Source organism: Vombatus ursinus, unplaced genomic scaffold (genome assembly GCF_900497805.2).
Source record: "Vombatus ursinus unplaced genomic scaffold, bare-nosed wombat genome assembly UNPS02014832.1, whole genome shotgun sequence".
Classification (NCBI taxonomy): Eukaryota; Metazoa; Chordata; class Mammalia; order Diprotodontia; family Vombatidae; genus Vombatus; species Vombatus ursinus.
The window spans coordinates 38,752,113-38,779,040 of NW_020954610.1; the positions used below are offsets into that span (position 1 = coordinate 38,752,113).

At 38.6% G+C, this 26,928-nt stretch overlaps 1 protein-coding gene across 1 annotated transcript in view; it reads right to left on the minus strand.

Annotated features, from left to right (window-relative positions):
• MAMDC2 (MAM domain containing 2) overlaps positions 1-26,928 on the minus strand; it is a 221,995-nt gene that overhangs the window by 108,716 nt on the left and 86,351 nt on the right. Inside the window, exons 3-5 of the mRNA XM_027839070.1 lie at positions 11,031-11,302; positions 6,026-6,110; positions 3,619-3,756 (exon numbers count right to left, since the gene is read on the minus strand). Coding sequence (XP_027694871.1) covers positions 3,619-3,756; positions 6,026-6,110; positions 11,031-11,302 — 495 coding nt within the window. The remainder of the gene's footprint in view (positions 1-3,618; positions 3,757-6,025; positions 6,111-11,030; positions 11,303-26,928) is intronic.

Here is a 26,928-nt window from a genome sequence, read left to right on the forward strand (position 1 = left end):
ATAGGTGTATATATACATATTATATCTGTTTAAAGTTGGCAAAGTGCTTTTCAATCAATCAATCAATCTAGTCATATCTATAAAGGTCACTTTATAGATATATGAATATATCTATATATCATCTCTTTCTCTATATCTATAAAACATTTTGTAAACTTTAAAATACACACATGTGGGTATATTTTTTTCTGCAAGGGTCAGGATATATATACACACACACATATATTTTAAGGTTAGTAAGGTATTTTTCTATCTATCTATATATTTATATCTCATTTGATCCTCACACCAATCCAGTGAGATAGCTATTATTATTAACACAATTTTACAGATAAAGAAAGTGAGTCTGAGAGAGACTTACCCAGGGTCACACAGCTAGTAAGTGCCAGAGTCAGGATTTAAATTCAGGGCTTCCTGACTATAAGTCTCACACTCTAGCTCCTATGCCACACAGCTGCCTCTATCTAAATGTCAGTTATTTATACTAGAAATAAGAAAAATCATTATTTGGTCTGTTATACCAAAAGAAGAAAGTAAAACAAAACAAAATAAAAACCCAAGTTCATAAGAAAATGCAGTAGAATTTCCTTATTAATTAGCTGAACTCCCAAAGACTAAAGACTGTCTTTTGATCTCAAGTAGTTCTTAACTATAGTTACCTAACCCATAATCTTGAATATTTTACCAGGTCTTGAATATTTTCCTTTGAGTTAATCTAATTCATGAATATATATATATATAGATATATATATACATATACACACACACACACACACACACATATATATATATATATACAATTTCCAAACTTCCAAAAAGCCTCCTTCACTCTGCATGTAGTATCAAGGATTCATCCACTGCACGTGGAGCATTCAGCTAACATCTGCATAAGCATGCTCCCAGCTGTGGCCACTGGCAGAGACAGAATGTATGTGGACATGGGATGGAGTGTATATATTTTGTGCAAAGATATGGAGAGTGTGTATAAAAACCTAATCCCCTTCACTGACATGTATCATTTCACTACTAAGCTTTATAATTTATATTATTTATTACATTTATAAGAAGGAAGCGAAATATTTTTTCAACAGTTTCTAATTTCAGTTCCTAATCTATATACAAATAGATGTATCTAAGGAAATATTTTCCCTAGCTGTCTTCCTTTTGTCCAGCCTGCCCCCGCCCAATCTTCTCCATTGGTGCCTGATTAGTCTCTCTAAAGTATGGGTGTAATAGTCTCACTGCCCTGCTGAAAAATTTTTAATGGCTTCCTATTACCCATTCAGTCCAAACGCCTTAACAAGGCACTTAAAACTTTTGATGATTTGACTTCAAGATATATTTCTAACCTTGCTTCCTACTCACCTCCTATGCTAAACTGTACTATCCGTTACTTCCTGAACACATCTTGTACTTTCCTTCTTCTACACCTTTGCTCATGTCATAATCTCCTCCTTAAATGTCCTCCTTTTAATAATATTCTTCTCATTCTTTTAGATACTACTCCTTCCATGAAGCCATTCTTGATCTCCTTAGCTGAAAGTGAATACTTGTAGTGCTTTCAACCAGAGTACTGATAGTGAAAAATGCTACTTATTCCCTGACAGATGATGGACTCAAGATGTAGGAAGAGACACATATTTTTGCATAAAGCCAATGTAGGAAGCTGTTTTGTTTGACTATGTATATTTGTTACAAGGGTTTTGTTTTTCTTTCTTTTTCTATGGAAGAGGTGGGAGTCACTTGGTTATCAAACTGTCCTCTCTCACCTCACCAATGAGACATATGGAGAAAATGAGAAAAGAACAAAAGGAAGGCCAGAAGGAATCACAGACAATTAAAGTTACACTTTGAAAGCTACAGGTTGAATTTATATTCATACACACACACATGAGACAGAGAGAGAGAGAATGTAGTCATTTTGTTGTTTAGTCATTTTTCAGTTATGTCTGACTCTCGTCACCCCATTTGGGGTTTTCTTGGCAAAGATAATGGAATGGTTTGCCATCTGCTTCTCCAGCTCATTTGATAGATGAGGATACCGAGGCACACAGGGTTAAGTGACTTGCCCAGGGTGAGACAGCTAGTGAGTATCTGAGGCCAGGTTTGAACTCAGGAAAATGAGCCTTCTTTACTCCTGGCCTGCTCTATCAACACCACCTAGCCATAGGTCATACTTAAAAAGAAAAGCAAGCCCTACATAATAGGGATTTGCAGTTGCATGTACAATCCCCACTTATTCTACAATGTATGTAGAAATTCTAACTTTATTTGGTGTTTGTTAAGTTTGGAAAAAAATTAAATGGTTGTATATATTAAGTAGTTAGAAGGTCTAATTCTTTGCCACAGATCTTTCATCTAGTTATGCAAGGGCCAGGATGAGATCAGAAACAGCCTCCCCTCTGTGGCTAGAGACCTCCTGGGGAAGAAAGGCTTCTTACTGAAACCTTTCCACCTAACCTTTCCCATTTTTTTCCTATGGACAATCAGTATTCATTGCCACCTGGCCCTCCAAATGCTGATTTATTCTTCTAACCCCTCTTCCTGCTCCTACAGCATAGTCCCTTTCTTTTCACATTTAAGTTTTATTGTTACCTTGTTTTTACTCCACATCTGTTTCTCCTGAATCTCACTCTAATCCCACACTAACTTTGCCCTTGTAACAAAGAAAAGCATTTCATCAAAACCAACAGAAACAGTGACCATGCTTGACATTTTATAGCAAATTTCACATCCATGGTCCCTCACCTCCCTACTGATATGATAGAAAGAGGTAAAACTCTCGTTCTAATATTGTTCAGTATCATTTGAAGCCTTTTCTCCCTAACTGCTGGTGTCTTCCTTCCAAAACTACCTTATATTTAGCCACTTTGTATTTATCCTATTTATACTTATGGTCCCTCTATATATCTATATGTACTTATCTTCTCCCTACCCCCTTTAGAATTCAAACTCTTTGTGAGTTGGGATTATTTTGTTCTTTGTGCTTAGATCTCCAGTGCCTAACAGTGCCTAGACACATAGTAGGGACTTAAATGCTTGCTGACTGATTGATTTTTGGGATTCAAGGATTTCTGCTTGACAGGAGAATGAGAGAGACACAGATAAAGATGGAGACACACACATATACACACAGAATACAGATGAAAAGCACAATGAAAATATAACACTGAGACTTGGGCTAATTCCTCTTGCATTAGAGTGCTTACTGATGCTGTCCTCACAGTCCCACAAAATAAGTTTGTCCATAACTATTCTTCAGGGCAATTTTCCTACTCCTATTTATATTTAGTGGTTCAAAAAATCTTTGTAGCATTAATAAGCCAAATGTTGAATCTGAGATAAAAGTTTACTTCACTCTGCATGATTGCTTCACACACAAAATCCAATCCAATTTCAACAATTCAACAAATATTTATTAAGCATCAACTATGTTGATGGTATTGTGCTAAGTTCTAGAATTACAAAGACAAAAATCCCCACCCTCAAGAAGCTTTCATTTTATGAGGAAGATGTGGCATATACACAGCTAAAGTATAGCATAAATACCTAAGTAGACAAGTGAGGGTGAAGGCACCTAACTTTTCAAAAAAAAAAAAAAGTTAAGCAATGACTTACCCAGTTCGCTTTGGAGTGTGTGATCATGAGGAAGAATTGAATGTGAATTCCGTATATTTCCTCCCCCAACGAACCAGTTCACATTAGGATTCCAACGATTCAAAAAGCCACAGAGATGATTTTCTTCAAAGTCACACTCTATAATGGGGTGGGGGGGAGGTTTGAGGAGTGGAAAGAAACATATCAACAAAGCTGCAATCACATCCCAGTGCATCCATACTCAGATCCTAAAGGAAGGCTTAGCCCCACACATTTGAATGGTTGGACTGCTCAGTTCTTTATCCCACTGAAATCATCATATCAGAGCTGTCCATGCTAGATTTCCTAAAACTACCTAAGTTAGTAAGAAAGAACTAAAATGGATGAACCAGTCTCTAAAAGCAGCAATATAACATGGTAAATACAGAACTTGTCTCTGAAACAGGGAGGTCTGAATTCAAGGCCAACTTCTGAATCAGGCTGGTTTGTGACCCTGGCTGGGTAAGATACCAAACCTCTCAGCTGTGTCCAAATCACTGCCTAGGGCTACGAGTTGAAAAATAGCTGCTAACATGCATGGATGGAGGCCATTCCCAACATCAATGAAATCACATTACGGGCTCTGGACTCTCAACCCCAACCCCACACTCTCCTTAGCTTCCTAGACAGAAATGTTGCATAGGGGACAGAGTGCTGGACTTGGAGTCAGAAAGGGCTGGGTTCAAATCCCACCTCAAGCACTTACTATCTGTGTGACTGCAGGCAAAGCATTTAACCTCTCTTGCCTCAGTTTTATCATTTATAAAATAATAGTAATGATAATGATAATGAGGGAGCTTGATCCTATGGCCCCTAAACTCTTTTCTAGCTCTAAATACATGACCCTTTGGTTTATGACTGTAAGATATAGATGGTTAAGTATAGGGAGCTCCCATACAAACAAAAATCATAGGTCCCTGAGATATTCATGAAATCACTTCATGTTTCTAATAGAAAGCATTTCATGTAATCTCAGAGGGAAGACATTAGCTGTATTTCACTAGTTCAGAGTATGAAAACAAGGAGGGGGTTACTTGAGGAAGTCCCAATGAAGAACACCAGATCTGGAGTCAGAGGATCAAAGTTCAAATGTCACTTACTACCTGAGTGGCCTTGGGCATTTAACCTCTCAGGCCTCTGTCGTTCGGTCAGTTTTTCAGTTGTGTCTGACTCTTCATGATGCCATTTGGGGTTTTCTTGGCAAGAATGCTAGAGTTATTTGCCATTTCCTTCTACAGTTCATTTTACAGATGAGGAAACTGGACAAACATGGGTCACATAGCTAGAAGGATTTGAACTCAGGTCCTCCTGACTCCAGGGCCAGCACTCTATCCACTGTGCCACTTAGCTGCCTCTGGACCTCAGCTTCCTCAAATAGAGGGGTTTGGACTAACTGATCCCTACATTCCCCTCCAGTTCTAAATCTACAGTCTCATGATTCCTTTAAAAGTTGAGACAGAAATGTCATGAGAACCAGGGCATACACTTTTAAAAAATTCTTATCCCCTCCCACTGCCTTTGAGAGAGAGGAAAAGAAGAGGGGAAAACGCCTTTGGGCTATCAAGGGAATTATAACCAACTGTGGGAATATGCCGCAAATCAAGCACAGGGAAGTAGAAAACTCCTTAACTGTGAATAAAAAGGAAAGTCATACTTCTAACTATTTTTTCCCTTTTAAATTCCAACCAGCACCAGGAATTCAACAATGAAAAATGGGACTTCAGAAATCTGGCTGAGTCTCCTACTATCCTGACGTTGTTGATATTTGTGATGAAGAAGAAGGGGGCAGTGCAGAACTTAGGAGATACAGAGAAGGCTGGCTGATGTCTGTTTTCCTCAGCAGTTGAAACAAAAGACTGAGCGTGCAGGAAGCTTAGAAATTCTTATTTAACCTGTTGAGGCTAGGCCATGACTCTTATATTATAGGTGCCACATCAATTTTTCTTTCTTTCTGTAATCTAGAACTCTGAGGACAATAGGGACAAGTCTTCTTTATGGTGAACATATGCAGAAAAAATAATATGTTGAGCTTAAGTTAGCCAAACTAAAACTTCAAGGCATTTTGCAGAGATTTTCTAGAGGCCAAATTCATAAAATTGGAAAATGGAAAGGGAATTAGAGGCCTGATCTTCTCCACAGTTTTACAGACGAGAAAACTGAGACCCTGAGTGGTTGAAGCACCTTGTTCAAGATCACAGAGCTGGTTAGTGTCAGAGACAAAACTAGAACCCAGATCTCTTCACTTCTAGTCTAGTGTTTTCCCCTTGTTCCAGGCTGCCTCCCCAGACTAGTTCATCTCAAGAGCAAACAGCACCTGCTTAGTTCATTTCTCCTGGCAATAGTAGATTTTTAGCAAACATTGAAACAGGGGAAATGCAAAACCACTTACCAATACAGTATCCAGTCATCATCTTAATTTCAAAGACTGCAATGCTGGCTGTAGTTCCTTGCCCCAGTATACCTTCTATTAATATCTGTATAGCACATGGAAAAGGAAGGGAATTGTGTATCTAAATTCATGTTTCTATGATCACCGTTTCAACTCCTCAGTAATTTAGCCATAAGGTTCTTCATTAACTTAAGACAAAACAGCCCGATTAATTTCTGTTTAGTTGCTGTTTGATATATCATTACCCTCACTCTAAAAAATGCACATGGAAGAGTATATGGTAAGGAAGATAGTTTGAGTATGAAAACAAGCTGTTGCTAATGTCACCTTCACTCTCATATTAAAAAAAAGACAGACGGGTAGTATGCACTGAGCAAGGTCATTTGTTAAATGTACAAAACAACAACAACAATATCTAATGAATAATAATAATAATAATAATAGCTAACACTTACATAACACCAACTATGTGTCAAGCACTGTGCTAAGGGCTTTACAAATATTATCTCATTTGATCCCCACAATAACCCTGCAAGGTAGGTGCTATTGTTATCCCTATTTTACAGATGACACAACTGAGGCAAATAGAGGTGAAGTAACTTGCCCAGGGTCACACACCTAATATGTGCCTGAGGTAGTATTTGATCTGAGGGTCTTCCTGAATCCAGACTCATTGCTCTATCCACTATACCACCTAGATGCCCAAAATAAACTGGTTATTCATAGGATCGTGGATTTAGTGCTGGAAGGGACCTCAGAAGACATCTAATACAACTCCATTTTACAGATGAGGAAAGAGAGGCCCAGGGATGGTAGGTGACTTATCCAAGGTCACACAGGTAGAAAATGTTAGAGGTAGGATTTGAATCCAAGTCCTCTGACTCTAGATATACCCCTGGTACCACCCAATTGCTAGCTACTTGTGGCAACTGTCCACTCTAGCCTAGGCCACAATTTAAACTGGATCTGTAAAGTTTGGATTCAGTCAAAGGGCCACACGTGAGGATCTAGAGGGCCACATGTGGCCCCAAAGCCACAGGTTCCCCACCCCTGGTTTAACCTGATTGGGCAATGAAAGAAGACCTCACCTCACTATTGAAGGCTGTCATGAAACTGCTCCAGCAGTTATTTTTTTAATTAAATAAATCTTTTATTAACACTGTTTTTAAAAAAATAATCCAAACCCTTCATTTTATATTTTATAAAGCTTGTAGACTTGAGTATCTTGCCCAAAGTCATACAGGTTGTAAATTGCAGGGCTGAAATATAATAACAATAATAGCTTATATTTCTGCAACACTTCAACATTTCCAAAACATTTTACATACATCATCTCATTTGATTCTCACAAAAGCCCTGTGAGGTAGGTGCCGTTATTGTACCCACTTTGAAGATGAGGAAACTGAGGCTCAGTTGCATTAAGTGATTGTCCTAGGGACACATACTTTCTAAGTGACTGAGGTAGATTCTCTGACCGCAAATCCAGTGTTCTTTCTTATACCACAATGCCAGTCTAGGAGCAGGTGTCTGCTTATGAGTGTGCTATTAGCATGGTAACCTTGTGTTTGTGTGCATCATTCTCCTTTGGGTTGACCTGGGCACAATATGTACCTTAAAACACTCCAGTTGCATGAGTTTTTACCACTTCAGATCTTTGTTTTCATATCAATCACAGTAGACACTATTGATGGCTAGTTGTCCTAGCAACTCCACAGAGGGAATAGGTGAAAAGTCACAGGATTCACATTCCGCATAGCTTTAGCCCAAGTTTAAACAAGTAGCCATTATCCCAGTCATCTCTGAGAACATCCTCATGGTGTGAAGGTGACCCTGGGGCCTTCAAGGCTATGGCAGCACATCTCCAGCAAGGCCCCAGAACACTGGACACACTTCAAGCCCAGGCCTGGTGAGGAAGATGCATTGTCTGAAGGTCAGCTGAACTAGGTGTGGAGAAGCTTATCACCAAAAAGGTGGCCACCGAAAAAGAAGTTTTGGAGGGCCATAGCCACTGATGAACATCAATGAAATAGAGGGGATTGTTCAAGCCATGAAATCACAAATCTGTGGCAGTGCAGAAGACCTTCATATTCAGGCTCAGACTGGCTTCCAGGAGCTACCAGGGCCCCAGGAACCCTTTACAGTGTCAAAAGAGAAGCTTCTCCTTACTACAGTATCCCATATACTGTAGTGTTTCCTTATGTCATTTCAGAGATAAGAAATGGGATGCTGAGAGTCAAACAAAGGTGATTATTCACTGGTTCCTTGCTTCTTCAGATGAAAAATTGGCCAATTCAGTTTGTCCAGAGATACTGTGTTATTAACAGTCCTCTCACTCCTATCTCCATTTCCACCCCCCACTCCCCTATTAATACTGTTTTTAAACACAGGCATAATTTCCCAATGACTTTCTACCCATCAACCCCTGGCAATAGAATAGTCTCTTACAATAATTAGTCTCCACTAAGCAAAACAAATCAATACATTGGTCATGTCTAATGATATTTCATTCTTCACACATCTGTAGTCTACCACTGACATCACTGTGAGAATGGAGACACATTTTACCAAGATCTCACTGAAGTCATGTTTGACTAATGCATTAATTAAAGTTTTGATTTTTTTAATACTGTTTTCTTTTACATTAGTGTGTGTGTGTGTGTGTGTGTGTGTGTGTGTTTTAGTCATTTTCAGTTGTGCCTGACTCTTTGTGACTCATTTTGGCGTTTTCTCGGCAAAGACACTGTAGTGGTTTGCCATTTCCTTCTCCAGCTCATTTTACAGATGAGGAAACTGAGGAAAACAGAGTAAAGTGACTTGCCCAGGGTAACACAGCTAGTGAGTGTTTGAGGCCAGATTTGAACTCAGGAAAATGAGTCTTCCTGACTTCAGGCCTGGCACTTTATCCACTGTGCTATCTAGCTGCCCCAAAGGGATTGAGCATAACCCATTACTGTGATCATTGTATAGATTGTTCTGAGTCTGCTCACTTCATTGCACATTAGTTCATATACATCTTTCCAAGTCTTCCTGAGTTCTTCATTTTTGTAGTTTCTTTTACAGCATAATAATGTTCTATTACTTTCACATGTCACAGTTGGTTTGGTCAGTCCCCAGTGGATAGCTACTCATTTTGTTCCAGTTACCTGTAATAACAAAAAGTTCTGCTACCAATATTTTTGTATTTATGAGACTTGTTGTTCTGTCTTTGATTTCTTGTGGTATCTCTGTGTCAATGGAGTATATATAGTTTAATGGCTTTCCTTGTATAATACCATATTGTTTTCCCGCTCCACCAAGTATATTAGTGTGCTTGTCTTCCTATGGCCCTTCCCACATATATAATTTTTGTCTTTTCTCATCTTTGATTATCTGATGAGCATTAGACAAAAGCTCAGGGTTGTTTTACTTTGCATTTCTCTTATTTTTCTTGACGTGTAAATAGGCAATTGATTTCAGTTTCTCAGTGTTTTCTACTAGGTCTTTAGAACCACAAAGGTAGGTAGAGGAAAAGGGGGAAGGAGACAAATAAAATATGCATCCATGAAGACTCACTGTGTACTTAACCCAAACTTCTCACACTAACTTTATTTCCAGCAAGTGTGTGTTTTTCCCAGGAGCTATACCAATCTGTTTGTTAGTGCCAGGGATAGGTCAGGCTAGATTAGGGATAACTAGAAAGAACCATTTGGGCAGCATCTAAGAGTAAACAACAAGAGAAACTTGAGGCAAATGTAAATTTCAAGGGTTGATGGTAACAGGCAGGGGTATATTGGTAAATGTTTAACAAGTAGCTCTCTGGGGGAAAAATGTATGCCAGACACACTTTTATGTTTAATTTGCATTGTTAACATTTTCTCCATCTCTTTTTTAAATCTAGACAATCACCAAAACAAATCAAGCTCTGTTTGTCATTTCCAAGGTATAAATGGTCTCACTGAAAACCTAAAAATCTGTGGAGCTGGCTCCATAATACCTCAGCAGTGAGTAGAATTTTAGAAAGCCAGGTGAGTGGCATGAGGTAGGCCCATTGGTAATTAATAATAGTAGGTGATAAATATCTAGATAGTCTAGTAGCAGACAAGAGGCAAAAGGTCAGGCATGATAGCATCAGGAGGTTGGGCAATGAACGTTAGGGACTGAGGTCCAAGAAGAAGACTTCAGATCCTGCTTCCAAAGGGGCTGAGATATAAGACATAGTAGCAAGTTTGGGATTCAGGAACCAGAAAGCAAGACAGTTCGGTTAGAGAACCAGAGTTCTAAAGGAGGGTTTAATAACAAGGGACAAAGGAGGCCATTTACTTACCAATAGCAAGGTTGATTGGAGTCAATCTTTAGGCCCAATTGGTCCCAAAGCATGGAAAAAGGCTAAGGAAAGGGTTAAGTGAGCCCACTTCTGGGGTTCAAAAGACTGTGGAGGAGGAACAGGAATAGCTAGGAGGGGCATCCATTGCCTCACTCCCTTCTTTAACCTTTTCTTGGGAGAAATTGTAAGTATCTGAAAGGGACATATACTCTAGAATTTGAACACATATTCCAGGTGTGATTCTTCTCAAAATACTTGCATTTACCTTTTAAAAAAAACCCAATTTTATGCTTCATCTCAAATCTGTAGCAAGCAATTACATAAAAGACATATACATACGTATTAGCCAAATTAAGTCAAATTATAAGAAAATGGGAATGCTTCCTAAAGCCCATTTAGAAAGGCATTCCTGCTTGCAAAGTTCAATTTAAGACAATTTACAAGCTTGCTAATATTTGAGAATCCTATTAAATAGGTAGAGAAGTGGTCCAACAAAATCTAATCTAGGGATAGGTGAACACAATATCATTTTTTATTATTAATCTTTCTTTATGATGTTTCAGCCCCCTTCCCTCACCCCTAAACAAGTATAAATTCCCAACATGGCAAAACACCCATTATGCCAGAAGTTTTAACCAAGGTCCCAGGAGTACATGAAACATTCATAAAGAAATTTGCACTCTATTCCCATATTCTGCCTACCTTGAATTTCTTGGTACTATTTCGCAAATCTAGACTGGCTATGAGCCAACTATCAGAAGACTCCTTGGTTGACCACAGCAACCGATCAAAGTTTTCTCCTTCAAACCTAATGTAGAGATTTAGCAGGCTGGGGATGGATGGAAATGGTGAAGATGTGGTAATCTGATAAACTAGCCGAAGGCAGCTCCACTCCTCTGCTTGTAGGTCAGGACTCAGCAGGACTGCTTTCTCCCCCTGCTTGGCAAAGGTAGAGTCCACATAAATATAATGACCTAGAAATTAAAAAAAAATAGAAGGACCCACATTAATATGTGCAACATGAGAAGAGGAAGTGTGACACATTTAAATAGTAAAAATATTAGCTAGCAATTATATAACACTTACTGTATATTATCTGATATGATCCTCACAACAACCCAGGAAGTTAAATGCTATTATGATCCCTATTTTACAGAAAGGAAAACTGAGGCAGACAAAGGTTAAGTGACTCGCCCATGGTCACATAGCTAGTAAAGATGTGAAGCAGTATTTGAACTCAGGTCTTCCTGACAGCTAGGTGGTGCAGTGGATAGAGCACTAGGCTTGGAATCAAGAAAACTAATCTTTATGAGTTCAAATCCAGCCTCAGATGCTTACTAGCTGCGTGACCCAGGGCAAGTCACTTAACCCTGATTGCTTTAGTTCCTCATCTGTAAAATGAGCTGAAGAAGGAAATGGCAGACCACTCTAATATCTTTGTCAAGAAAACCCCAAATGGGGTTACAAAGAGCTGGACGTGACTGAAATGACTAAACAGCTTCCTAACTCCAAGAGTAGCATTAAAAAAGTGGCTGGCGTCCAACCAGAACTGTCCCAGCTTCTTAGAGGGACACTTGAACTAGATTGGAATTATTCTCTGTACTTCTTCAGTTTGGTTCCAGGATGAATGAGACAATGACCTAGCTTCCAAGGGTACAGGGTATCTAAACTGTCCCTGACCAACACTTGTGGACAGCATGTAGGATTTCATCATGGTCTACAGAAATTTATGCATACTCTACAATAATATTCAAGGATCTCTGTGGGCATATGAACATTACACAGCCCAGATTAGCAGCAGGAATTTGAGGAAGTGATCTTAACCTTCTTAGGTTTTAATTCCTCTGGTCATGCAATGAAGACAGTTGTATCTAACCTACTATATGGTGTCATCATAAGATTGAATTGGTTTAACTAAATTCACTTATTCTGAATGTCCTAAGGACTGTGTGGGATATGAAAGTTAACCACAGAACCTTCAGCATGGGACTCCATCTTGGAGATCATCCACTCCAACTATTGTACTGATGCGGAAAATGAAGCCCAGAGCAGCCTCATGATTTGCTTAGAGTCACACAGCAAGTGAGTGAAAGGCAGAGGTAGAACCCAGGCCTCTGGACTACACCAAACTGTTTTCCAAATTATAAGGTGTTTTTTTTAATAAGTACAAATTGTTCTCTCTTCCCTTAAGCCCTCCTTGCCTGGGTTTTCCTTTACTAAATGTAGTGATTTTGGGGAGTCTGAACCACTTACTACAAGAGGCAACAACACTGTGGAAAAAGAGCTAGCTTTGGAGTCAAAAAGACTGGATTCAATTCAAATTCAGACTCTGACATATACTAACGTTATGACCCTGGGCAATTCGTTTACCCGCAGTGCCCTAGGTAGTGAATTATAGAGAAGATGCTGCCTTGCCCTGCTAGAGAGAGTTTCCTCAGGGCAACTACCCTAGACCAATGAAATCATAGGCCTAGTGCAGGAAACACCTGCCGGTAAACACTTGCTACCTTGACTTTACAAAGACATTCAGAAAACTAAAGGTGCTCAAAAGAATGACAGATTAATAAGGAGGAAGTAGAAAAGAGACTAATTATTTGGGAAGTGAAGGCGTCAGGCAAAAATGGAGCAGCCAGCAAAGAATTATCCTTCTTCTAGTGCAGAGGTATTAACCTTTTTTTTTTAATTTAATTTTTTTAATGTCACAGACTCTATCTAAAGAAGCCTGTGGACTATTCAGAAGATGTTTGTTGCCTACATTCATAATGGAAGTAAATACTAAATTCTGTTAGAGGCTAGTAAACATGAAGATGTAATTTTTTTTACCATCCAGTTTCAAAGATGCCCCAAAGCATATCCACAGACCCCTTTGGGGAGCCATGACCCCCAAACTGTACACTTGGTAAATGTTTAAAACTTCCTCCCAAATATATACTTAACACACATATAAGTTTAATCTACGTTATTATAATTTTCTCCATCATTTTCTTAAGTCTAGACAATCAAGAAAACTAAATCAAAACCTGACTTGTAAGTTTGCTGATTTCCAAAGTGTAAATGCTGACAATGAAAATTTAATAATCAGCTCCCTGACCCTACATAAAATGGTTCTGGCACACTACTGTGTTAAGAAATTCTTTTCTCATTATTATCCTTTCTTCTCAATCACTATAGTGTTTAGGAATACAGAATGCTGACTAACTGGGAACTCTACCTATAACAAATAGATACAGGGTTCATTAGAACATAGAGTGGTATGGTAAAGGGCAGAGAGGAGAAAGGAGAGATTCAGAAGAATCTAGAAGATGTCTTTTAGGAAAGGACTCAAATTAGAATGGATGCTCCTTGAGGGTAGGGGTTATTTTGGACTTTCTTTGCAATCTCATCACTCAGCACTGTGCCTGGCACAGTGTAAGCATTTAATTAATGCTTGTTGACTGAATGACAAAAAATGGCTATCATATTTCTGACTATATTACAAAATTTACAAAAGTTATTAAGTATGAGGCTGTTTAACTCGTGGATTCTATCTGCTTGAACTCTCCTTGCTTTCTAATGAAGTGTTAAAACATTTTCTTCACACATTATTTCTCTAGAAATCTAGTTTTATTACACACTGGTGGCCTTGTTCTTATAATATTAAGTACCCTCAGCAGTATACACTATTGAAAATGCTTATGTTATTTAAAGTACTTTGATAATGAATTACATCATGGGATTTTAATTCTATTTACTTAAGAGCTATTATTACACCTGTATCATAAATTGTTGCTATTAAAATAATCTGAATATAATTCACTTACATGCCTGAGATTTTTTAAAATGCATCCTTTGCAACAGCACAGAAGTGCTTATTAGAGACAGTATATCTGTCCAACCAATCTGTACCTCTTGAACAGAAATGATGGTCTTCCTTAGCTATTTTTAGTTGCCCACTAGACCAATTGGTAACCCACTCAGTAAGATTATGGAAGGGCTGAATTTAGTAAATAGTACAATGTTTTCAATAATCATGACCACTCACTGCTACAAAAAGCTACCTTTTCAATACCAGTATTCTCCCAATGATGCCTTGTGTCTGTGAATTGTGGAATATCAGAATCTCAGAAGCATCATGAGTGCAGGTGACCCAAAAAGGGGTCAATGGAAAGCTATCTGGGGGCTATTAGATTGCAACAGAGTGCTGCAATAATAACTTCCATGTGAGAAGTGGCATAAAAAGCATCATCAGGGTCATATCTGACTGGAGGAAGACCATAAATACAGCAAGGGTGAGGGAGGGATAACATATGGACAACCTGGTACCCATGAAGTGTTGAGAGAGAACTAGTATATTAGATGGTTCTGCTACGGAGGGCTTAGGGCAAAACATGAGTAAGAATAAGAAAGGATGAGAAGACTGTGATTAGGCTTTGGTCTTCACCAGTATAGAGAAAAGCCACATCTATAAGACCAATGGTGCAAACCGTTAGATCATACATAAAGATCCCTGTGGGCTGTATATTGATTTAGTTTTAAGATGTAATATTATCCATGTTTTATTGTATTTTTATTTATTTTGTTAAACATTTTCAAATTATATTTTAATCTGGTTGGGGCTGTGTTTGGGGTGTTGTGGGCTGTATGTGGGCAATGCATTTGACACCTCTGCACAAGTCTATGGAGTCACTGAAGACAGAACAGAATATGATAGTTCCCTCAAAGACAGTAGGATTTCTAGAACATTAGGGGCTTTGCTCATCTACAAAAAACAAAGCGTATTTCCCAGCTATCATAGATGAGTTGTGGCACAGTGGAAAGAACATGCTTGACTTGGAATGAGGAAGACTGAATTGGAATCCTGCCTGCCTCAGACACTTACTAGTTCTGCGACCCTGGGCAAGTCACTTAATCTCTGTCTGCCTCAGTTTCCTTATTGCTGAAGTGAGAATAATAAGAGCACTTACTTTCAAGATTGTTGTGAGGATAGAATAAGATGCTCTTTTTGTAAAGAATTCTGTAAATGTTAAAGTGCTATGTAAATGTTAGCTATTAATATGGTAATGATTATGTATGACTGATGTGGTAAAGGTAATCTCTGACCCTGGTTTATACATAGATATGTGTGTGTATACACATATATGTACATATACACACACACACATAGTCATCTCTTCATTTCACATAAACACCTTCCATTGCTGTCTTGTATTTAAATTAGTGATTCTGTTAACTGTTAAGGTTATCTGAAAGTCATCCTAATCCACTGATTTCTATGCTGTCCAGTGACAATGATTCATAAAGACAATGAATCATAATATTAATTTTCTATTGGGTCATCTAACAGTTGTGATTCTCCTGAGATTGTGATTTGTAAACTTTTCTCCCCTTAACCATGTACACCCCCGCCCTCTTCCACTCCTGGAAAGTTAAAATAAATAGCACTAAATAAGAAAAAGATGAAAAAAGAAAAATATAATATAAATATAAAAATAAGAAAAAGCCCAAGAAATCATGCGTGAAAGGGGTGCTCACATGATCATGACTAATAGAGACAGAAGTCGGGGAAGATTACAAAACAGAGAGTGTTAATGAAATACTGACAGGAAGAGATGGAAAAATTCATTTGTTGCTTAGGGATTTTGAACAAGTTTAGAATGAAGAAAATGTAAATTTACATTTATATATCACTTTAATATTTACAAGGCCCTTTCCTCACAGTAACCCTGGAGCTAGAAAGTGCAAATATTAGTATCTTCATTTTACAGCTGAGGAAACTTAAAGACCAAAAGATATTAAGTTATAGAGCTAATAAATGGCAGAAATGGGACTTGAAGTCAGTTGCCTTGGCTCTAAATCCAGAGCTCTTTGAACTATGCTATGTTGTTTCCTAGAAGCAGTAACCCTTCCCCCACCTTTCCAAAATAAACAAACTTGTAAGAAGTTGAAGCCCCTAAACAAAATTTCAGAATTGCCTTGTTAAAAATGTTGCAAAATATGGTTCAAGATCTAGAAATGAAAGGATCCACAGTCTTTCGATCTGTACCAGACACACATAAATCACGAATACTTCCTTCAAGAATACCTTCAAAAGGCATTGGACACAGAGAATACTGAGCAACATTACAAAGAATGATGACATCTTAGGAGAGAGAGACCCAGGGGTGGGGAACCCACGGCCTCGAGGCCACATATGGCCCTCTAAGTCCTTGGGTGTAGTCTTTTGACTGAATCCAAGTTTTACAGAACAAATCCTTTTATTAAGGGAATTTGTTCTATGAAGTTTGGATTCAGGCAAAGGGCTGCACCTGGAGACCCAGAGGGCCACAGGTTCCCCACCCCTAGACTAGACTTATAATTTCATCAGTATAGGAAACAGTCAAATAAGGACATTCTTTCTACCAGTGCAGGTTTTACCTTTTCTGCAAATTATAGTCTTAAAAAGTTACATAGAGCCCTCGGGATTGAAGTGACTTGCCGTGATTCACAAAGTCAGTGTGTCCCAGAAGAAGATTTGAGCCTCAGTTTTTATGGTTCCAATACCAACCCTCTGTGGCTACAAGGCCAGCTTTAGCTACTCTACCATATGCCTCAAACTCAAATAGAAACAGATTCTTGCTGGCTATTTATTGACTTAGAAAACCACAAATTAACATTATCTATGTTGTATTATATTTTTATTCATTTTGATGAACATTTCTAATTACATTTTAATATGGTTCAGGGCACTAAGGAGCTTTCAAATTTGACACTTCTGTCCTGACATGACTGCTGCTTCTATTTCTAAAAGAGAAAATGACTAGCTTTAAAATCGGAGTCATAGACATTTTAATATCCATTGTCTGTGTATAGTCAGACCATCAACAAATTAGAGCAGAGATAAAAATCAGTATCAAAATAGATGATAAGATATGATCGAAATTATACAAGTTACAAGGTACAATTTAAATAGTTCCAACCCCAGTTCAAACAAGCTACTAATGCTTAAAAATGGGAAAAGGAGAGAGAAAAAGACATCAAAATAGGATAATACCATTATTATGAAAACTGAACTTACGAAAAGTAATCACCATAATGAGAATGCCAAAAGAATCTACAAACTCCTTGGCCAGCAATTCCTTCATCTCTTTGCCAGATGGAAAGAATGTGGTAGGCAAAGACAATAACAGTTTGGAAAGCATGGAAGGGTTATAATCTCATCTACAGGAACAGATCAGTGTGATTAAAGAGTCAATGAACTATGGAAGTATTGTTAAAAAAAATAAGATACCATATGCCTCATTAATTAAGGCTCCCTTTTTTCTCTTGAATAACAGGTAGATACCAAGACTTGAATGCTAAGGTCAACTTGCTCTATACAAGCATGCACAGTGACAGTCCAATGCTCTGAACACTTTTGAGAGCCAAGGAGAAAACTAGTCCTGATTCTAATGGTCATTCATTGTGGCAGCCTGAACAAGTCATTGAATTGCTATACACTTCAATTTTCTCTTCTTGTTCCAGGTGTTTCTGGAATACGGGAGTGCGGGGACATCCATATATACCTTGTAGAGTAAAGGAAAAGAAGAGAGCAGGCCACAGGCCTTTACTCTGGTAAATCTCTTTCTGGAGGATATAGTGATTAATCACATTTAGAGCTGTGGTTGATTTTGGCACGATGTCAACACTCTGTAGAATATGGACCAGAATGTGAATGGAAGCATAACTGGCCTTCAGAATATGCCTGCATGTACTTTTAGGAATTGTAATCCAAGAGGGAAATGTGGATTCATCTCACTTGGAGGGGAAGGATCACAAACACCTAGCTAGGAACAGCTCAGTTCAGGAGCATAAGTTCTACCACGCTGAAAGTTATTTTGAATTGGGGTCTGTGGAAGCAGCAAAAGCTGATATAGGAAAAACTGAGCATGAAGTTTAGAGTTAGTTCTGGTTGGGTGTGGAGTGAGCATGGCACCACCAGCCAAGGCCTCCAGACATTACAAAACGATCTTTGATGGGTGGGGCTGGAACACAGTGAATCTGTTCCTTGTCTTTCTTTGAGATCAGTAAAAGGACAAGGTAAGAGTTAATTCTCTGAACCCCGCCCCTTTCCCAAATGCCTGCAGGTGGCAGGAGTTTTGTACATGACTTTCTCTATTTCTTTAAACTGTTTCTAATTCCTGATTTTTGTCTTATGTAAACTATGATTAGTTGCAAATTCTCTATGACTAACACCTGTTAATTAATTACACATAGTGGGATTGCGATGGAGGAAGTCAGGGACTACCTTGGTATTCACAGATATAAACAGGATATAGATGTACTCTTCTGTTTCAAACATTAGGTTATTCTCTAATTGGGGACTAAGCCAAATCTTATGGTTTTGATTTTTAAAATAACTCTTATAAGCTCCCAAGTAGAAGAGAGTGGGACAGAGACAGAGACAGAGAGACAGAGAGACAGAGACAGAGAGAGAGACAAAAAGAGAGACAGAGACAGAGAGAGATAAGAGACAGAGACAGAGAGAGAGAGAGAGAGCTATGTGACTTAGGACACTTTACTCCTAGATAATGAAGTTATGAGTGAGCAAAGATTCAGGTAGCGTAGAGTAGCTGGTCTCTCAGTGAGGGGTAGATAGATGGCACAGTAGATAGAGTACTGGGCTTGAGGTCAGGAAGACTCATCTTCCTGAGTTCAAATCTGGACACTGACTAGCTTTGTGACCCTGGGCACATTTAACCCTGTTTGCTTCAGACCTCCATCTATAAAATGAGCTGGAGAAGGAGATGGCAAACCCCTCCAGTACCTTGGCCAAGAAACTCCCCAGTAGGGCCAGGAACAGTCACACATAAGTGAAATAACAGAACAAACAACAGTGAGGATTTTTGCTTTTGGAATGAGGAATGGCATCTAGGTGTGGATCAGTGGAAGGTCATGTCTCCTGTACTACAAAGTTGAGAGAGAAAGGTATGGCCAGAGAAGAGTATTCACAGCCTGGGGCTGGCTGAAATACCAAAGGTAGGAGGGAAAGGACAGAACAAGTATTTCTTGTACTATCTGTTTCCCTCATACAACCTAACGCTATCACCATCTGCTGGTTGCATGAGTAAGGTATGTGAATTATCATTGTTACAACAGTGAGCAAAAATACAGCTTTAGGGATTTTTGAGTTTCTTCATTCATTCTGTAAGCTTTTATTAAACATATATTATGTCATAGGTACTTTGCTAGGCCTTGGGCATACAAAGACAAAAAACAACAGTCCCTGCCTTCCCGACTCTCTTCTGATCAACAGTCTCACATCTCCAACTGTCTATTTAACATCCTGAACTCCATTTCCTGAAGACATCTTAAACTCTACATGTCCAAGATTTAACTCAGTATCTTTTCCCCAAACCTTCGCCTCTTACTTACTTTTCCTATTACTGTCAAGGGCACCACTATTCTCCCAGTCCCCCCGGCTCACAATCTAGAGTGTCATCCTTAACTCCTTACCCTCTCACTCCCCTTATCCAATCTACTGCCTTCATAACATCTCTCACATACACCCTCTTTTCTCCATTGTAGAGGCTCTCATCACCTCACATCTGGACCATTTCAGCAGCCTCCTCTAGTTGGGCCCCTTGACTCAAATTTCTCCCCAGTATAGTCCGTCCTCCATTCAGCTGTCAAAGTGATCTTCCTAAAATGAAGGTCTGAACACATCATGCCCACCCTTCCACCCCCATCTCATCCCTGACCCACTTCAGTGGCTCCCTATTACCTCTAGGCTCAAATATAAAAATACTCAGTTTGGCTTTTAAAGCCCTCCATAACCTGGCCCCTTCCTACCTTTTTAGTATTTAGTATTTTTAGTATTCCTACCTGGCTACCTTCCTTCAACGCTTTACAATCCAGTGACACTGACTTCCTTTGTACTTTGAGGGAGACACTCCATCTCCTCACTCTTTACGGCATTTTTTCACTGGTTGTCCCCTATGCCTGAAATTCTCTCCCTCTTCATTTCTGTCTTCTGGCGTCTTCCAAGTCTTAGCTAAACTCTCACCTCCTGCAAGAAGCCTTTCTTTCCAAGTACCCCTCAAAGCTAGTGTCTACCCTATGAGATGATCCCCATTTTATCCCATATATATATATCTCATATCTATCTATCTACCTATCTATACATCTTATTTCTATATAGTTATCTGAATATTGTGTCCTCCATTAGACCAAGAACTCCTTGAGAGTAGGGATTTTTATCTTCCTTTTTAAACACTTTCTAATGCTTATCACAGTGCTTGAAACATAGTAGGCACTTATTAAGTGCTCATTGATTTGACTTGCTGACAGAGTTCATCTACTGGGGAGGAGAGAGAATATAAATGCAGATAAATACATACCAAATACATACAAAGTAAATACCAAGTAATTTTTTTTTTTTTGCGGGGAGGATATTAGCAATTGGGGGAATCAGGACAGACAATGTAGAAAGTTGCACTTTAGTTAAGCCTTATAGGAAGTTTGGAATTCTCTTAGGAAAAGGTGAGGTGGGACTGAATTCCTGGCATAGGGACAGTCTCTACAAATACATGGAGAAGGGAAATGGAATGTAAGTATGGGAGCTAGTTTGGCCGTAATACTGAATGAGTGTAGAAGTGTAATTTTTAATTAGTCCGAAGTATTGGCTGAAGGTAAATTGTTAAAAAAAAAAAAAAAAGCAAAACTCTAAATGCTAAACAGAGGAGTATGTATTTAATTGTAAAGACAACTGGGAGCTGCTAAAGTTTCTTGAGCAGGGTGACATGGTACAGATATATGTTTTGGGAGTATCCATTCTCATCTTTGTGGAGAATAGAGCAAAGGGAGAAACTAGCAACATAGACCAATTAGGGGCTATTGCAATAGTCCACGAGAGAGGCAATGGAGGCTTGAAGTAGGTGGTGCTCTCTAAGTAGAAAGCAGTGGGGTGGATTGGAGACTGTGGAGACAGAATTGACAAGATTCGGTAACTGCTTGGTTACAAGTGAAGAGTCAACAAGGACTTTGAGATTGTGAACACATGTGACTGGGATGGTGGTGCCCTACACAGAAATAGGGAAGTAGAAAATGGGGGTAGATAAAGTTCTGTTTTGGATATATCGAGTTTAAGAGACTTTAGGACATCAATTTGGAAATGTCCAATAAGGAGGTGATGATCCCGGACTAGATATTCTTTAAGTGTGAGTTTCTTTAGTATTCTGAGTAGTTTGGGTGACTGTCAGGCCAGAAGATATGTTTCATGTTTCTCTTTCTTAGTGGAAGTGGCCTTGCCTGTCTAAAGTTACAGAGATAATTGGTGCATTGAGCAACAATATGTGTTCTCAGGCACGGTTTCAAGCTGTGTGCTGTGTGCCTGACACATCCTACTGAGGCCTTCTCCTTTGGAATGTACACCAGAAACCCTAGCTTTTGACACAAGTGAGATGGTGAATTATAACTAACATGTCACCTTTCACAGACAAAGATAATGCTGCCCTACATTGGCAGCATATGAAAGACTTCACTGCTTTAGGCTTCAGTTTCCTCATCCATAAGAGTGTAAAACTACATGATCTCCGACATCCCTTTCACCTCTAACAGTCTATGATTCTGGGCTTTGAATTGTCTTTCCATGGGTCATAATTGGTTTATGCCAAGATATCAACACTATTGCCCAGTCTGATTGAAGGCAGGTACTATTTCACTTTTATCTTTGTATTTCTGGTGCTGACACATCATAGATTCTTATAAATAGTTGTTGACTGATTGATTGACTGATTTATAGTCTACATGTGTAAGATGAGTGACCAGCAGCACCTGTTTTTCAATGATGGACACACATGCATTTTACAACTGTAGAACAGGGCTTTTCTCTACACTTTAATAGTACATAAAAGGATCAACTCTATGACCTTAGCCTCATTAGCACCATATTTTAACCAAATGAATTAATTGGTCCAGACAATAATGCATGCAAAGCATCTGGCAAACATTGAAAATTATAAACAGAAACTCTATGGAAGCATTTTTCTATCATAGTTAGAGTATTCCTACAGCAATGCTACCTTGCAACTAGGGAGAGGTCAACAGCAGATGTTTCCCAGAAGTCTTGTCTTCTTTTGTACACTAAAGTACTTTTCTCAGGAAACATAAAAAGATGAGGCCAAATTTCTTAACCTTCATGGAAAAAGCAATGAGTATGGAGTTTCATAAATAGCTTCTAATGTTTATTAGAAGTAGAAAGGGCTCCTTAGGATATAAAAGATGAAATGTTCAGACTTGTTAAAATTTTTTAAAAGCCTGTTCTGATTTTCAACTAATCTGCTATATTACTTTTTACTTAGAAATTTATATAAAAGATATACTTTATAAATAAGCAAGTACAGCATGGTGGAGGGAGATAGAAAACTGGGCTTGGGGTTAGATAGACCTGGGTTCAAATCCCTCTCTTGATACCGACTTGCCATATAGATCCTGATTTATCTACTAAAACAAATCCTATAGAATCAAAGAAAGTTGAGATCTGGTTTAAGTTTAGGTCTGTTACTGCATCATAGATTTAAAGCTAGAATGGACCTTGGGAGTCATCTAGTTCAGTTATCTCATTTTACAGGTGAGGGGGTTAATACCTGGAGAGGTGAACTTTTCCAAAGTCGTATAGGTAGCAAGTGCAGTTTTTGCTAGTCAGGGATGTCCTGCTTTTCTAAAGAGTTTTAAATGATGGCCAAAATGGTATGTGATTGAGAGTGAGTAGATAGCAATTGCAGTCCTACATTGATCCTAAACTGATGAGAAACTGGAAAGAGTCCTCTTCTTTAGTAAAAGTTACTGCTCATTTCATAGAGGATATCTGGAATATAGCTTTGGTAATAGAAATGCAATGTTTGTATTTAAAAGGTAGCATAAAATTACAATTACACGGTCCCTGGATCTTCCCAGATCCAAGAGGTTACACATCTTTTATTTGATTTCCCTTCCTCCTACAATATCCCCTGGTGCTACCAGTCAATGTGCTTATGTCACTATGTGACTCAGAAAATCCATTAGCCATTTTTTTTTTATTGAACTAGTCATTTGTGAGAGGAAAAATCTTTTCTGGTAATAAATAAGAATTTAATTATTTCTTCCCAGTTTAATGTAAGTTCCATGAGGGTAGGAGCTTTTTTGATGTTGACTTCATATCCCCTCTCTCTCAGCGGAGGCCCAGGTCTGACACTTTATTGAGAAAATTGAGGTTAATGTCTCATAAAGTTGCTTTTCTAATCAATTCTCTGCTTCTTTGTTCGTTCTTCAGTCTTGGAGGAAGAAGTCGGCCATCCCTTCCCATCTCCTTGTGACTTTTTCCATTGAACCATCCCCTTTCTTTCTGAATTTCATTGCTTTTTCTTTATCCATTGGTTCCTTCCATGTTGCCTACAAATGCACCTACATTTCCCTCATCCTTTAAAAACAAACAAAAAACCACCCCTTGCATTTGATTCTGTCATCTTCTTAAACTATAATTCTATGTTCCTATTCCTTTTCACCAGCAAACTCCTGGAAAAAGCTGTTTGCTTCTGCTTCTTCATATCCCACTAACTTCTCATTCCCTTAGCTCCCATGCTCATCACTTGACTGATATTGCTCTTTCCATGCTCACCAATGATCTTTTAATTGCTAAATCTAGCAGCTTTTTCTTATTTCTCATCCTTTTTGGCATCTCTCCAGACACTGCAGATCATCTCTCCCCTTGTATATTCTTTTCCCCTGTCTTTCCTCTCTTTCTCTCAGCCTTCACTTGGCCCTACCATCTCCTCAAGCTCTCTTCCTATATCCCTCTTTTCTATCATAGTCAAATTCCTAGAAAAAAAATCTGTCTACCCTTATTGCCTCCACTTTCTCAATTCCCATTCATTTTTCTTCTGACTCCACTATTCAACTAAAATGACTCTCTCCAAGGCCACCAATGCCCTCTTTATTGCAAAATCCAATTGACTTCTTCAGATCTCATTCTTCTTGACCTCTGTTGTGATCAATAATTTTGACTCCCTTCCCTCCCTACCCCAACTACAGGTATACCCCAGTGCTCTGTCCTGGGCTCTTGACTCTTCTCTTTCTCCAAACTTTCTCAGTGATTTTATCTGCTCTCATGGATTCAGTTATGATCTCAGTAAAGACCCAAGGTAGGAGGAAGAAAACATTACATTTTTACTGGCTGTTTTCCATGCTTGGAATTCTCTCCCTCCTCCTCATCTCTGTTTCTTGGCTTCCCTGGCTTCCTTCAGGTCCCAGCTAAAACCCCTTCCTCTACAAGAAGCCTTTTCCTGATCATCATTAATACCAGTGCCTTTCCTTTAAGATTATCTCTAATTGATACTGTCTATAATCTTATTTTTAATTGTTGTTTAGAGGTTGCCTCCTCCATTAGACTCCTTGGCAGCAGGAACTTTTTGCCTTTCTTTCTATCCTCAGCACTTAGCAAAATGCTATATAGCATATAGTAGGTACTTAATAAATGCTTATTAAGCTGACTTACAGATAACTTCAAAATATATGTATTCAACCCTCAGTTCTCTCTTTAGATCCAGTTCTGCTTCTCCAATTATGTGCCAGATATCTCCACCTAAATGCCCAGAATAACATAATTTTTTTCTCCCTTGAACCCACTTTTTTCTTCCTAATTTACACTATTTCTGACAAGGGCACCACATTCTTCTAGTCACCTAGGGTCATCACCTTAGAATCATCCTCAAATCTTCCTTCTCCCTCACAGTCACGCAATTGCCATATCTTATCAATTTTACCTCATAACATCTCTCAAATCTGTCCCTTTCTCTCCAGTCATACATTCATCAATCCTAATTCTGGGCCCTCATCACCTCTCCTCTTTACTATTGCAACATCCTTATAATTGGATTTCCTATCCCCAATGTCTCTTTGCTCTGGTCCATCCTTTACACTGCTTCCAAAATGACTTTTCACAAAGGGAAAGGAAAGGGAATAAACATTTATATAGCACTTAGTATGTTCCAGGCACTGTGCTAAGTGCTTTACAAATGTTATCCCATTTGATCTTTAAAACAACTCTGTGAATTGTTATACCAGAGGTAGGTGCTATTATTATCATCCTCACTTTACAGATGAGACACTGAGGCAGGCAGAGGTTAAGTGAATTGCACATGGTCACTCACAGTGTCAGAGGCCAAATCTAAACTCAGTTCTTCTTTCCTCCGAGCCCTGTGCAGATCTGACCATGTCATAGCTTGCTTGAGAAGCTTCAGTGGTTTGTCATTGTCTTGATGATACAGTTCAAACTCTCTGGTTTGGTATTTATAATCCTTCATAGTCTTCTCCATTCTATTTTTATGGGCTGATTACATAGTATATCTTAGTCACTTGTTACTACTAGGCTGTGCTATGAACTTCTCACTGCTAAGAGAATGCCAATATTGCAATAAGTCCTACCATTACAGTTGTAATTCATCTGTCTGTTGGATTATAATGAGGACTATAGAGCTGACGTTAATGAAAGGCAGACTAGAAGGACAATCATCCTTGGGAGGGGAATGGCAAGGTTCAAGATGGGAGGAGAGAAAATATGATCTAAAGGCTAGGCTGGTCCACTACCAAAGTATCTATATATAGGTACCCATATTTAAGTGGTCAAGATGAGTGAGTTGCCTGAGTTCAAATCTGAGGGACTGTCAAGGATCAGGAAGCCAAAATGCAAGCACATTTAAGAGCTAACCATTTATCCCAAATAAAACTGTTTCCTGGAAATACATATATATATATATATGCACACACATATATATACACATACACACATATATACACACTCATATATACATACACATGCATGTACGTGTACATAAATATATACGCATATATACATATGTACATACACATACATATACACACAATGCAGATATGTTAATATATACAATAGAGGTAAATACAAATGTGTATATTTATATATACACATATGTATGCATGTACATGTGTATATGTGTATATATGCATGTGTATGCACACGTATACATATAATCTTGGAGGTATCCATACCCTGCCGTAGCTGACGTTGGTGACCTCTGTCATCTCATTCTGGATTTTTTGGTTTCCTGTTAACTCAACCACCTTTATGGAGCCATGGACCTACGCAGTATAACCCCCAAGAGACTAGTGGAGTTTTCTGCACACAATAGCAGAAACAAACATTTGTTGAACGAATGAATGATAGTGAAATTCAATCTTTTCCAAGATACACAGAACTGACAAAACCTGGCAATGTTTTCCTATATGGATTATTGAGTTCCTGGAGAATGTAAAAACAATTTTCAGTGTATTATACTTCTTAATTAGAATGTGTCAGTCCACTTTATTGATCTCAAAATAATTTTAAGGAATTGGAATTTGCAGAAGTCAGCAATAGGGTAAAAAGAAGTGATGAGACCAACACTTTTCTGATGCCTGTAATCCCATTTTTCTTGTTCCCCATGACAATGAAAAAAATTGTTTTCATTCTCCATCACTTGGACACATGAAAAAAAAAATGCTGTTATCTTAGTTCCCAAGGCAAAAAGGGTTTTAAAAGATTATAAAACTTTAAAGCTGGCAGGAATAAAAGCTGTGAGGTGATCTCCAACGTACACTGTCTGCCAGGGTTGGG